At 44.3% G+C, this 13935-nt stretch overlaps 1 protein-coding gene across 1 annotated transcript in view; it reads left to right on the top strand.

Moving 5' to 3' along the window:
- The window catches only part of CSMD2 (CUB and Sushi multiple domains 2), a 948969-nt gene that overhangs the window by 711250 nt on the left and 223784 nt on the right, over positions 1-13935 (top strand). Inside the window, exons 18-19 of the mRNA XM_066586981.1 lie at positions 6911-7099; positions 8334-8450. Of these exons, the coding sequence (XP_066443078.1) occupies positions 6911-7099; positions 8334-8450 (306 nt within the window). The remainder of the gene's footprint in view (positions 1-6910; positions 7100-8333; positions 8451-13935) is intronic.

The raw sequence follows: 13935 nt of genomic DNA, 5'->3' as shown, positions 1-13935 counted from the left end.
TGACTTCTGGACAGCATTATTGAATAAGAAAGCTGCTTTTATTCCTCCTTAATTTGGATTCTTTTTCTTTTTGCTTTGAATGAGAGCTGCCAAGTGATCATTTCCCAGAATCCTCTTCTGTTTCACTCTGTGGGTGAATTTCAGTTCGTTACCCTTCAAAGAACATAATTGTGGATGTAAATGTGTTGCTACTTGCTACATTAACTCATAATATATTATGTAGTACCGTTCTCGCACCAGTATAGACAGGACGAGAAAAATGCAGAATTTACAATTTACATTCCATGTATATTAACACTACTTACAGTGTATATATATATATATATATATATATATATATATATATATATATATATATACACACAATTGATTATTACCGCGTGCCCAGTATTGTTTAGGTTCCACTTATGCTACCAAAACTGTTGTGACCTGTGAAGACATTAACTCTACAAGAGAAACTCTGAAGTTTCAGTTGAGATCTGGGGAATTTGAAGGCCAAGTTGACATCTTGAACTTTGTCATATTCCTCAGTCTATAACTGAACAGTTTACAATGTGTAGGGTGCATTATTCTGCTAAAAGAAACCACTACCATTAGGAACTACCATCGCCATGAAGAGGTGTACCTGGTCTGCAACAATGTTTAGGTAGGTGGGAAGTGTCAAAGTAGCATCCACATTATGGTCAAGACCTAAGATTTCTTAAAACAATATTGCTCAGAGTATTGCACTGCCTTCATTGACTTGCCTTTTGTCCAAAGTGCATCTTGGTGACATCTCTTGCTCAGATAAGTGACATATACCCACCGAACCATCTGCATGATGTAAAAGCAAATGTGATTCACCAGACCAAGCTATAGTATTCCATTGCTCCATGATCTAGTTCTCATGCTCACATGCCGAATGTAGGTAATTTTGGCTGTAAACAGGGGTCAGCATGGGCACTCTAAAAGTTCTGATGCTACACAACCCCTTATACAGTAAACTGCAATGCAATGTGTGTTGATTCATAGGCAGCATTATTATAATGGTTTTCTAGGAGAAAATTCATTGGCAACCTATCTTCAGGATAGGTCACCAACAGCAGATCAAACTGCTGCTTGAGACTAGGGTTGCTTGTCATGATTGGCCAGTGCATAAAATCAGGCCAATTTTTGCAGAATTTGATTGGTTTAGCCTGACACAATGTTTTCGTAAAAATTGGCTTTCCCATAATGGGTTGCAGTTCCTCTTCAATGCATGTGGCTAAGTGGTTAGAATTATTGCCTTGCATTGCTGGGGTTCTAGGTTCAAATCTTATGAAGGACAACATCTGCATTGACTTTGAAAACTCCCTCACATGGACATATTTAAACCTAGAACTCTAGCATTGCAAGGCAGCAGTGCTAACAAGTGAGCCACTACATTTGTTCTTTTGTCTTCAGAGGGGGAGAATAAGGAGAATAAACTTATAGAGAACATAAAAACTCCATACAGATGTTACAATCCTTGGACAGATTTCAACTGGCAACTGCAGCACTTCAAGACAGCAGTGCTAACAACGTAGCCACTACACTTGTTTTTTTTCTTTTCCAGAGGAGGAGAAGGAAGAGAAGAATAAATACAAAGAGAACATACAAACATAAAACTCCATACAGATGTAGCCCTTGGTCAGATATGAACCTAGAACTCCAGCATTGCAAGGCTATAGTGTTTATGACTGAGCCATCATGCTTGTTCTTCCCTCTTCCTTCTCCTCTTAGTTTCTTTCTCTTTCTTCTTTCCTTCTCCTCCTCCCCTAGAGGAGAATGGAAAACAAGTGAAGCAGAAAGAGGAGAAGAAAGAAATAGAGAAAAAGGAAGAGGAGAATAATGTCTCCTTTTCGCCTTATCCTTCTTCTTCTACTTCTATTCCTTCTCTAGAGAAGGTAAAAAACAGGAGAAGGAAGAAGCTTTTTGGCTCACACTGCTGCCTTATAGTGTTAGGGCACTAGTTTCATGTATGACTATGGACGGCATCTGCATGGAGTTTGTGTGTTCAATTTATGTTTATTCTTCTTTTCCTTCTACTCCACTGGAGACAAACGAAGGAAGAAGTCTGGTGGCTCTGTTTTTAGCACTGCTGCCATGCAGCGCTGGAGTTTTAGGTTCAAATCTGACCAAGGGCAACATCTGTATAGTGTATTTCAAAGTTCATGTAGATGTTGTCCTGGATGAGATTTGAACATAGGACCCCGGCACTGCAAGGCAATAGTGCTAACCACTGAGTCACATTCATTGAAGAGGCACCACCATTAAAATGTGTGGCTGTGTTCCCATGAATTTTGGGGCATTAGGCTGCATCAGGGACCTTCTGGATGCCAAATTACTGAAACGTGATTTCAATTCCTATTGACTTTAATGGAAATCAGGATCAGGTTTCCCTATTACCGATTATCTTTGAAAACTAGGTCTGATCTCTCCTTGAGATCACCATCAATCAGTTGATGAGAAGATACTACAGACAGCTGAAGCTGTCAAAAGGCTATTCATAGCACAATGGCCTAGTTTGGTATTTGAACTGGAATACCAAACTGGTCCACTATACTACAGACAGCATTTTGACAGCTCTGTCGATCTATAGCAGCTTTTCAGCAGCCGAACAGGGGGAGGTTCCAAGTGGTGGACATCTGCCAATCTCCTGTTGGTGACCTATTCTGAGGATAAGTTACCAATAGTTTTTTTTTCCTGGAAGACACCTTTAACTTTTGAGCAATTTGTGCCATAGTAGTCCTTTTGTTGGATTAGACCTGATGGGCCAGCCTTAGCTCCCCACACACATCAATGAGCCTTGGTCGCTTGTAACTCTGTCACCAGTTTACCAATTGATCTTCTTTAGAACACTTTTGGTATGTAATGAACACTGCATACCAGAAATACACTATATATTTTGCCATTCTGCAGATACTCTGACAAACTTGTCTAGACATCACAGTCTTGTCAAAGTCACTCAGATCCTTACACTGGCCTATTTGTCCTCCTTCCAACACATTAACATAAAGAACTGACTTCTCACTAGCTGCCAAATATTTCCCACCTCTCTGACAGGTGCCATTGTCAGGAAATAATTCACTTATTCACCGCACATGCCACTGTTTTTAAAGTTATGGCTGAAGCCTTAGAAAGTAATTGTTTTCTAACAAATGTCATTCGCTTGAAGTTAACCTGAATTGTTCAGGAATAGTTTGAGGAACATGACAAGGAATTCAAGGTGTTGACTTGGTCTCCAAATTCCCCAGATCTTAATTCAATCAAGTATCTGTGAGATGTGTTGGAAAATCAAGTCTAATCCATGGAAACCCCACCTTTAAACAGGACCTAAAAAAGATCTACGGCTAACATCTTGATGCCAGTTTTAGCCAACTTTTCTGTTTGGAGTGTTTTCAATGGTTTGCATCTTGAGATAAACCACAGATGTAGCATTTTTTAACTTGAGTGGCAAGGCGTACCGCGGCATTAATGTAGTGTGCCTACTCAGTTAACATAAGACATCTGCTCATTCACTTTGTGTTGGAGTTGCTGCTTTATGCAAATTGTATATGAATGTTTTTTGTACCAAACAAACATTTATGACGCAACATACATTCGGATAACGTAAGCTAAATCTTGACATTCATGAAGACGTCTCTTGATTGTAGACTTTGACAAGGTTATGGCCATCTCTAGTGTTCTTGACTTGGCTAGATGGAAAGAATTCTGTATTCATCCACTTTAGTTGTCTTCCATGCTCTTCTAGACTTTTTGGTGGTGCTGAGCTTGCCAGCGCTTTCTGCTTTTAAGCATGTACCAAATTATAGATTTGGCCATTTCTAAATTTTCTGCTGTCTCTTCAAAAGCAATTTATTTTTTCAACCTAATGTTGGTCTCCTTCACTTGCATGTACATCTCTTTAAACTCTATATTGAGAATTTCCATGAACAACCACCAAAAGAGAACAAAACATTTAGAATCACCTCCAGACCTTGTATCTCCTTAACTTGTCATGAAAAAATGAGGTGAAAGACTACACCGACTATGAAACTGCTTATTAATCAATTTTCCAATTGAGTCTGTGAAAATGAAGGGACTATGTAAAAATGGCTGTAATTCCTAAATGGCTAAAGGATGAGACTGCCTTTGGATCTATTGCTCATTGTCACAGATGTTTTGCCATGCAGCATACACTATAAAAGAAAGGATCTTTCTTAACAAGACAGAAGTAACTGTAATAGTTTTTTTTTTCCATAAAGAAAATTGCAATTTTTAATTAATTCTTGCTGTGCTGCATGAGACTGCTGCCTTGGGATAACCTTGTGAAGACCTGACCCAGAAAATAGTTAAAAACATTCGTGTTATGACTACATCCACACTGACAGCAGCCATACTAATATCTAATTAATGTATTTTCTAGCTTCAAGACATCTGGTGTAAAAATCTGATTTTTCCTTTCTTGTCAGCCAAGATTTTAAGTTAATACTTTTTTCTAGAATACTTTATAGATACTGAACTTGCTCAAAAAAGATCATAGAAAGAAGGAGCAACATATTATCTCCACATCTTCAGTCTCCATTTCACATAATGATATATACAGTGCTCTCAAGCTATGATTATCTAAGAATCAAAGGTGGCTGAGAACCCTAAAAGATATACGAACTCTTAGGCAGAGATGGACAGGGCTTTTCTTGGCAGCTTTAATGGCTTACTCTATTATACAACTTTCACGAAAGTCAAGTCATTCATCTTTGTTTTAGATAAACTAATGAAACAGAGATCAAGGCAATCCACTATACCCAATGGCTGCAGCATACAGCAAATTACCGGTGTCACCTATTTTTCCCTCCTAAGAAACTGATAGAAAGAAGTGCACCCACCCTGGATATACAGTGCAGAGCATAGTTTGCTTAAAGGTGTACAGTGGCAGATTTCCTCCATAGGACACGATGAACATTTCGCCATGTTTATGTAGAAGCATAAACTCTTTGTACTCTTTGCAGTATGCACAGATCAAGCTTCATAGACTCTATAAAAGGAGAAATAGCCTGCAGATTATCACAGATCCGCTATATTGTTTACACAGATGGAAAATCTTTTATTGAATTGTACTGTTTAAATTTGTCTTTTAAAGCAATACTCTTGGCTGTAGAAACAGCATTTTGCTGCAAGGTAATAATATTGAGGTAAACTTGGTGCCAACTTAGGCCTTCTGCACACCGCAGAAGCGGATTCTGCATGCAGAATCTGGCTCTGGCAGCAGTGGCATCTGCGCGTACCTGCTCTGCCACCAGAGAATCTGTACTGCGAACAGATCGCCATCGCACATGTACATTACAGATATTTTTTTTCCCCATGCCTAATCAGCGACCTACCCAAAATGTTCATTGCAGATGGGCTGCGGGGTGGACAGCTTCCATTGACTTTAATAATAACAATACTATGGAATCCACGTAAAAATGGAGTATGCTGCATTTTTTCTCCCGCGAGTGGAAATCGCAATTAATTTCCGCTCATGGGGAGGAAACAGTGGATCTCCATAGTAAGTAATGAGCGGTATTTGCTACGGATCCATGGTGTGGGCATCAATCTTGGATTCCTCAGCAAATATCCACCCGTGAGCAGGAGCCCTTATTAACAGGGAATCTCATGGAAATAGGGGACCCATTCTACTAGCATACATAAAACATGCTCACTGAGGTCATATGAAAAAGAACTCCAAAAACAGTATTGTACAGTAAGGGCATGGTGAAGCTAGGCAGATCTGCTGCAAACTTTCATTGCAAAGGGTGAAAATTGCACTGAAACCTGCACCATAAATTGACATGATGAGGATTTGCACTGCAGGTCAGTCTACGCTGTGCATTTTTTCAGCATCAGGTGGATCAGATTTTTTGAAATCTCATTGACATTACTTATATCATAAAATGCTGCAGAATTTAGGAATTCTTCAGTATTTTTGCTATGTGTGGATATACCCTGAAGGCTCCACATGTATCACTATAGAACCCCTATTTTATGATTCTGTACAAAAACAGAGGCATAATACAGCCACATGCGTAAGTTCTGAAACTCACATATTTAGGCCATGATAGGCTCCCCTTTCTTATTCACTGCTGTAGGAGTCTCACAGTAGCAGGTGCAATCTACGTGATGAACTGCCTGGCAATCCGCATAGACTTTCTATACTGGACTTTGTAATATCTAGCATATAAGTAATTTTGCAAGTTGCAATATTAATTGGTCCCTTGACCAGAGTTCTGTACAGACCACACAGTGTAACAGAAAAATAACACGCAGATGCCCACCTGGTCCCCAAACAAGCGTCTCCCCATTGTACAGGTAAAGACCAGTACAATATTTATAGTACAACACTATATATCATAGCATGCACATCAGGAATACAAGTGTATTACCAATTAAATGCCCAGGCTGATTGGCTAGATCTTCCAGCCAATCACATGTGCTTGCGGATCAACACCATTGTATGTTGAATAAGGCTTCAAGCAGCAATGACCCAGAAAGACCACTGTATGTTGGACATTTTGTACTTGAGGGATGAGCATGTCAGGTGGTTCATGATCCAATTTGGTATAGCTGCTCTTTATTTCATGAATGCTTTGAAGGGAAACAGAGGACATCTTTACATTTTCAGTGCATAGGCACGTAATATATAGTATTTGGATTAGGATGGAGGAGATTGACACATGTAGCCAAAAGTGCTTTATTTGTGACATTTTTGTACACTAGGTTATACCATTAGTGATAGAATTTGTTGACAAATGGCGGTAGTTTTGATCTGTATCTTCAATAACTATTCTTAGAGCGGTGCATACCACCATTCCTTCATGTTTGTGGTGTAGTGGTGTTGGTACTGGTGATGGTGATGATGACGATAGTGTAAACTTTTTTCCTATCTTTTCAGCTGTAAAATTGCAGTCAGATCACTGCCTTGATCCAGGAATCCCAGTCAATGGTCAACGTCATGGCAATGATTTTTATGTTGGGGCTCTTGTGACTTTCAGCTGTGATCCAGGTTACACCCTCAGTGATGACCAGGCATTGGAATGTGAGCCCAACTTTCAATGGAGCAGACCACTGCCCAGCTGTGAAGGTATGAATACAGATGCAGTAGATGTGTTTTTCAATATAAATCATTTTAGTTTAAGATTTTTTGAACTTGATACATAATTTAGTGATAAAACTAGATTTCTACTATAGGAAATGTGTTCTTATAGATTAGCCCTTTCATGCACTGACTTAAATAGACATTAGATGTGTGAGAGTTAGTATGGAGCAGACTCAGGAGCCAAATCGGCTCCAACACAACAGTGTTGACTGCCTTTTAACATCTGATACTAGTCCGTAGTGGCTACAATTGAAAATAACTCTGATTGCAGCCAATAAACATTTAGATACCACTGTCAGAGCTTCCTCTGACTCCCAAAGGCCACTTGGGTTCGACTATGACAAACCATCCAAGATTTGAGTTAGCTCCGAACTGAACTTCTAGCAAAGTTCGAGTAGTTTAGTTCCCTCAACACTATTAGTAATGTGTAATTTTATCTCACATATTTGTTACATATGTGTCATCTTGGGTGCATTTTAGTACAGTTTGCTCATCTTCTGTACAAAGACTCAATGTCTTTAGCCTATGAATAAGTCATTAGGGGGAATATATTAATGATTTACATCAGTTTTGGAGCATAGAAAAGTTGGACATGTTGGCAGATGCTATTTTGTGCTACAATTTATGATTTTATACTTCTCTCAATACTTCTGAAAAGTGGCGGGATGGAGTGGGGCCTTCGTTGGTCCAACAGATATATTATCATTAGAGATGAGCGAACGTACTCGGTAAGGCCGATTTCGCAATCGAGCACCGCGATTTTCGAGTACTTAACTACTCGGGTGAAAAGTACTCGGGGGCGCTGTGGGTGAGCGGGGGGTTGCAGAGGGGAGTGGGGGGGAGAGAGAGAGGGCTCCCCCCTGTTCCGAGCTGCTACCCCCGCTCAACCACACCACGCCGCGCCCCACAGCGCCCCCGAGTACTTTTCACCCGAGTAGTAAAGTACTCGAAAATCGCGGTGCTCGATTGCGAAATCGGCCTTACCGAGTACATTCGCTCATCTCTAATTATCATTTACACAAGATATTATTGTAAATTATAGAGCAAATCTAAATCAGCTGTGGTATCTCAATTTCTGGGGCACAAACAGCCAAGGCTTGTGAGCCTCTTAATAAATTTGGTGCATCATACTCTACAGCATATGGTTTAAAAACTGGCGTATGAAAGGACAGTCTAAGTAAATATCTCCCATTAACTTCTGGTGTTATTTTCTCTGCAGCCCTTTGTGGGGGTTATATCCAGGGGTCAAGTGGAACAATCTTATCTCCAGGTTTTCCTGATTTTTACCCCAATAACCTCAATTGCACTTGGACCATAGAAACATCACATGGGAAAGGTAAGAGCTTATAGTTTACATTCTTGTTCTGAAAGATGTCACATATTTTCTTCTTTTGATTTCCCTGCACAAACTAATAAACATTTATTAGTGTTCATGGAGGGACACATAACTTTGATACTCCAAGAAAGCTAGCTGGATACCAATATGATTAGTCATCTGATGCATGTAAAGTAGTACAAAGTACTCTTAAAATATGGATAAAAAATATGTTGGCTAGGATGTTGATTAAAATCTTTAAAATAAATCACATTTATTAAAGATATGCTTGAAAAAATTAAAATTGACCCAAAATAACACTATATCCTTCATGAACTAAATTATCTGCAACTTATATGTCTTATTCTATGAATCCTTTCATATTAAATGGATTTTTTGAGATATTTAATCACTGATCTATTTTTTTAGTTAGGCCATGAATGTATCATCGATGATGATCTGACCCCTGGGACTCCCACAGATTAGTGGGTTATGCTTACCCTTCAGTAGTTGTCCGGACACAGCAACATACATATGAGCATTACTGTTCTGGTATTATAGCTCAGCTCCCACTCAGCTTATTTAACCGAGGACTTGTTCACTGGAGCCTTGTTTTAGCACATTATAGGTGCATGAAACAATCGCGTCTAAAAGAACCAATGGTCTCTTAAGGAAGTATTCACATGAAGGATTTTTCGACATGCAAAATATTCGCATCTTACAAAGATAGAAAATGCGAATGCAAAGCCAACATCTAAGGTCCGTGCTGCGAGAAAAGATAGGACGTGACTAGAGATGAGCGAACGTACTCGTCCGAGCTTGATACTCGTTCGAGTATTAGCGTGTTCGAGATGCTCGTTACTCGAGACGAGTACCACGCGATGTTCGAGTTACTTTCACTTTCATCTCTGAGACGTTAGCACGCTTTTCAGGCCAATAGAAAGACAGGGAAGGCATTACAACTTCCCCCTGCGACGTTCAAGCCCTATACCACCCCCTGCTGTGAGTGGCTGGCGAGATCAGGTGTCACCCGAGTATAAAAATCGGCCCCTCCCGCGGCTCGCCACAGATGCCTTCTGACATAGTTCAGGGAAAGTGCTGTCTTGCTGGAGTTGCTATACGGAGAGTGTTAGGAGTTATTTTAGGCTTCAAGAACCCCAACGGTCCTTCTTAGGGCCACATCTAACCGTGTGCAGTAGTGTGGAGGCTGCTTTTTGCAGTGTTGCACATTTTTTTTTTTTTTTGTATATCGGCCGTGCAGAGCATTGTGTCCTGCAGTAATTTTACATAGTCCAGGGCCAGTAGTGGTGAGGCAGGGACAGAAGACATATATAGTGTATATAGGTAGTGGGCCTTCCCAAAAACATTTGGGAAAAAAAATCTATTTGGGCTGCCTGTGACCGTCCTCAGTGTACTGGGTCTCTGCTGGGGGTAGTTGTCCTAATTCATACGCAGCCAGCTAAGTGTAACAGCAGGCTTGCACAAAATTCTTTCCTGGCTCTGTGTTGCCTGTTACATCACCGCTGTATTCCTGTCCACAGTGAAACAGCCTGCAGTAATTTTACATCGTCCAGGGCCAGTAGTGGTGAGGCAGGGACAGAAGACATATTTAGTGTATATAGGCAGTGGGCCTTTCCAAAAACATTTGGGAAAAAAAATCTATTTGAGCTGCCTGTGACCGTCCTCAGTGTACTGGGTCTCTGCTGGGGGTAGTTGTCCTAATTCATACGCAGCCAGCTAAGTGTTACAGCAGGCTTGTGCAAAATTCTTTCCTGGCTCTGCTGTGCGTTCCGTAAGCGAAGTCAGCCTCCAACCACAGGCCAATAAGCGGCACATTTAATTACAGCGTTCTGTTTCTGCACTACTGGTAATACAGCATGCTGAGGGGTAGGGGTAGGCCTAGAGGACGTGGACACGGGTGAAGACGCGGATGCCCAAGTCAGGGTGTGGGCACAGGCCGAGCCAGTGCGGTGGCCAGGGGTAGAGGCAGGGCCAGACCGAATAATCCACCAACTGTTTCCCAAAGCGCCCCCTCGCGCCATGCCACCCTGCAGAGGCCAAGGTGCTCTAAGGTGTGGCAGTTTTTCATAGAGACGCCTGACGACCGACGAACAGTGGTGTGCAACCTTTGTCGCGCCAAGATCAGCTGGGGAGCCACCACCACCAGCATGCGCAGGCATATGATGGCCAAGCACCCCACAAGGTGGGACGAAGGCCGTTCACCACCTCCGGTTTGCACCACTGCCTCTCCCCCTGTGCCCCAACCTGCCACTGAGATCCAACCCCCCTCTGAGGACACAGGTATGAGTGCCTACCGGCCTGCACCCACACCCTCACCTCCGCTGTCCTCGGCCCCATCCAGCAATGTCTATCAGCGCAGCGTCCAGACGTCACTAGCGCAACTGTTTGAGCGCAAGCGCAAGTACGCAGCCACGCATCCGCATGCTCAAGCGTTAAACGTGCACATAGCCAAATTGATCAGCCTGGAGATGCTGCCGTATAGGCTTGTGGAAACGGAGGCTTTCAAAAGCATGATGGCGGCGGCGGCCCCGCGCTACTCGGTTCCCAGTCGCCACTACTTTTCCCGATGTGCCGTCCCAGCCCTGCGCGACCACGTCTCCCGCAACATTGTACGCGCCCTCACCAACGCGGTTACTGCCAAGGTCCACTTAACAACGGACACGTGGACAAGCACAGGCGGGCAGGGCCACTATATCTCCCTGACGGCACATTGGGTGAATTTAGTGGAGGCTGGGACAGAGTCAGAGCCTGGGACGGCTCACGTCCTACCCACCCCCAGAATTGCGGGCCCCAGCTCGGTGCTGGTATCTGTGGCGGTGTATGCTTCCTCCACTAAACCACCCTCCTCCTCCTCCTCCTCCTCCTCCAACGCAACCTCTGTCTCGCAATCAAGATTTGTCAGCAGCAGAAGCACGTCGCCAGCAGTCGGTGTCGCGCGGCGTGGCAGCACAGCGGTGGGCAAGCGTCAGCAGGCCGTGCTGAAACTACTCAGCTTAGGAGAGAAGAGGCACACGGCCCACGAACTGCTGCAGGGTCTGACAGAGCAGACCGACCGCTGGCTTGCGCCGCTGAGCCTCCAACCGGGCATGGTCGTGTGTGACAACGGCCGTAACCTGGTGGCGGCTCTGCAGCTCGGCAGCCTCACGCACGTGCCATGCCTGGCCCATGTCTTTAATTTGGTGGTTCAGCGCTTTCTGAAAAGCTACCCACACTTGTCATACCTGCTCGGAAAGGTGCGTTGGGTCAGCGCACATTTCCGCAAGTCCAAGACGGACGCTGCCACCCTGCGGACCCTGCAACATCGGTTTAATCTGCCAGTGCACCGACTGCTGTGCGACGTGCCCACACGGTGGAACTCTATGCTCCACATGTTGGCCAGACTCTGTGAGCAGCGTAGAGCTATAGTGGAATACCAACTCCAACATGGGCGGCGTAGTGGGAGTCAGCCTCCTCAATTCTTTACAGAAGAGTGGGCCTGGTTGGCAGATATCTGGCAGGTCCTTGGAAACTTTGAGGAGTCTACCCAGATGGTGAGCGGGGATGCTGCAATCATTAGCATCACCATTCCTCTGCTATGCCTCTTGAGAAGTTCCCTGCAAAGCATAAAGGCAGATGCTTTGCACTCGGAAATGGAGGCGGGGGAAGACAGTATGTCCCTGGATAGTCAGAGCACCCTCATGTCTATATCTCAGCGCGTTGAGGAGGAGGAGGAGGAGCATGAGGAGGAGGGGGAAGAGACAGCTTGGCCCACTGCTGAGGGTACCCATGCTGCTTGCCTGTCATCCTTTCAGCGTGTATGGCCTGAGGAGGAGGAGGAGGATCCTGAAAGTGATCTTCCTAGTGAGGACAGCCATGTGTTGCGTACAGGTACCCTGGCACACATGGCTGACTTCATGTTAGGATGCCTTTCTCGAGACCCTCGCGTTACACGCATTCTGGCCACTACGGATTACTGGGTGTACACACTGCTCGACCCACGGTATAAGGAGAACCTTTCCACTCTCATACCCGAAGAGGAAAGGGGTTCGAGAGTGATGCTATACCACAGGACCCTGGCGGACAAACTGATGGTAACATTCCCATCCGACAGAGCTAGTGGCAGAAGGTGCAGTTCCGAGGGCCAGGTAGCAGGGGAGGCGCAGAGATCAGGCAGCATGTACAGCGCAGGCAGGGGAACATTCTCCAAGGCCTTTGCCAGCTTTATGGCTCCCCAGCAAGACTGTGTCACCGCTCCCCAGTCAAGGCTGAGTTGGCGGGAGCACTGTAAAAGGATGGTGAGGGAGTACGTAGCCGATCGCACGACCGTCCTCCGTGACGCCTCTGCCCCCTACAACTACTGGGTGTCGAAGCTGGACACGTGGCCTGAACTCGCGCTGTATGCCCTGGAGGTGCTTGCTTGTCCTGCGGCTAGCGTCTTGTCAGAGAGGGTGTTTAGTGCGGCTGGGGGAATCATCACGGATAAGCGTACCCGCCTGTCAACCGACAGTGCAGACAGGCTTACACTCATCAAGATGAACAAAGCCTGGATTTCCCCAGACTTCTCTTCTCCACCAGCAGACAGCAGCGATACCTAAGCAATACGTAGGCTGCACCCGCGGATGGAAGCATCGTTCTCTATCACCATCAAAAACGGGGACCTTTTTGCTTCATCAATCTGTGTATTCTATTCATCCTCCTCCTCCTGCTCCTTCTCTTGAAACCTCACGTAATCACGCCGAACGGGCAATTTTTCTTAGGCCCACAAGGCTCAGTCATATAATTTTGGTAAACAATTTTTATACGTTTCAATGCTCGTTGAAGCGTTGAAACTTGCACCTGAACCAATTTTTATTTTAACTGGGCTGCCTCCAGGCCTAGTTACCAATTAAGCCACATTAACCAAAGCGATTAATGGGTTTCACCTGCCCTCTTGGTTGGGCATGGGCAATTTTTCTGAGGTACATTAGTACTGTTGGTACACCAATTTTTTGGGGCCCTCGCCTACAGTGTAATCCAATTAATTTTTTGCCCACCTGCATTAAAGCAGACGTTACATCAGCTGTGCTGGGCACTGCAATGGGATATATTTATGTACCGCCAGTGGCTTCCTGGGACCCACTCATGCTGTCGGTCCACATGGACTTCCCATTAGGGAGATGTTCGTGCCTGTGTATACTTATAAAAAACTAGAGCCTGACTGGGGCATGCAGTTTGGGCCGAAGCCCACCTGCATTTAATCTGACGTTAGCTCTGCTGTTCAGGGCACTGCAATGGGATACATTTATGTACAGCGGGTGGGTTCCAGGGAGCCACCCATGCTGTGGGTGCACACGGAATTCCCATTGCGGAGTTGTACCTGCCTGTGACTATTTATAAAAAACCGCAGTCTGACTGGGGCATGCAGACACCTTGACAGAATGAATAGTGTATGGCACATAGGTTCCCCATTGCTATGCCCACGTGTGCAGCTCCTGATGGCGGTGGCACAGGATTATATTTCTCATTG

This window comes from Eleutherodactylus coqui, chromosome 1 (assembly GCF_035609145.1).
Source record: "Eleutherodactylus coqui strain aEleCoq1 chromosome 1, aEleCoq1.hap1, whole genome shotgun sequence".
In the NCBI taxonomy this organism is placed as follows: Eukaryota; Metazoa; Chordata; class Amphibia; order Anura; family Eleutherodactylidae; genus Eleutherodactylus; species Eleutherodactylus coqui.
Note: the sequence above shows the minus strand (reverse complement) of the source record. Positions and strands in the feature narration are given on the sequence as shown.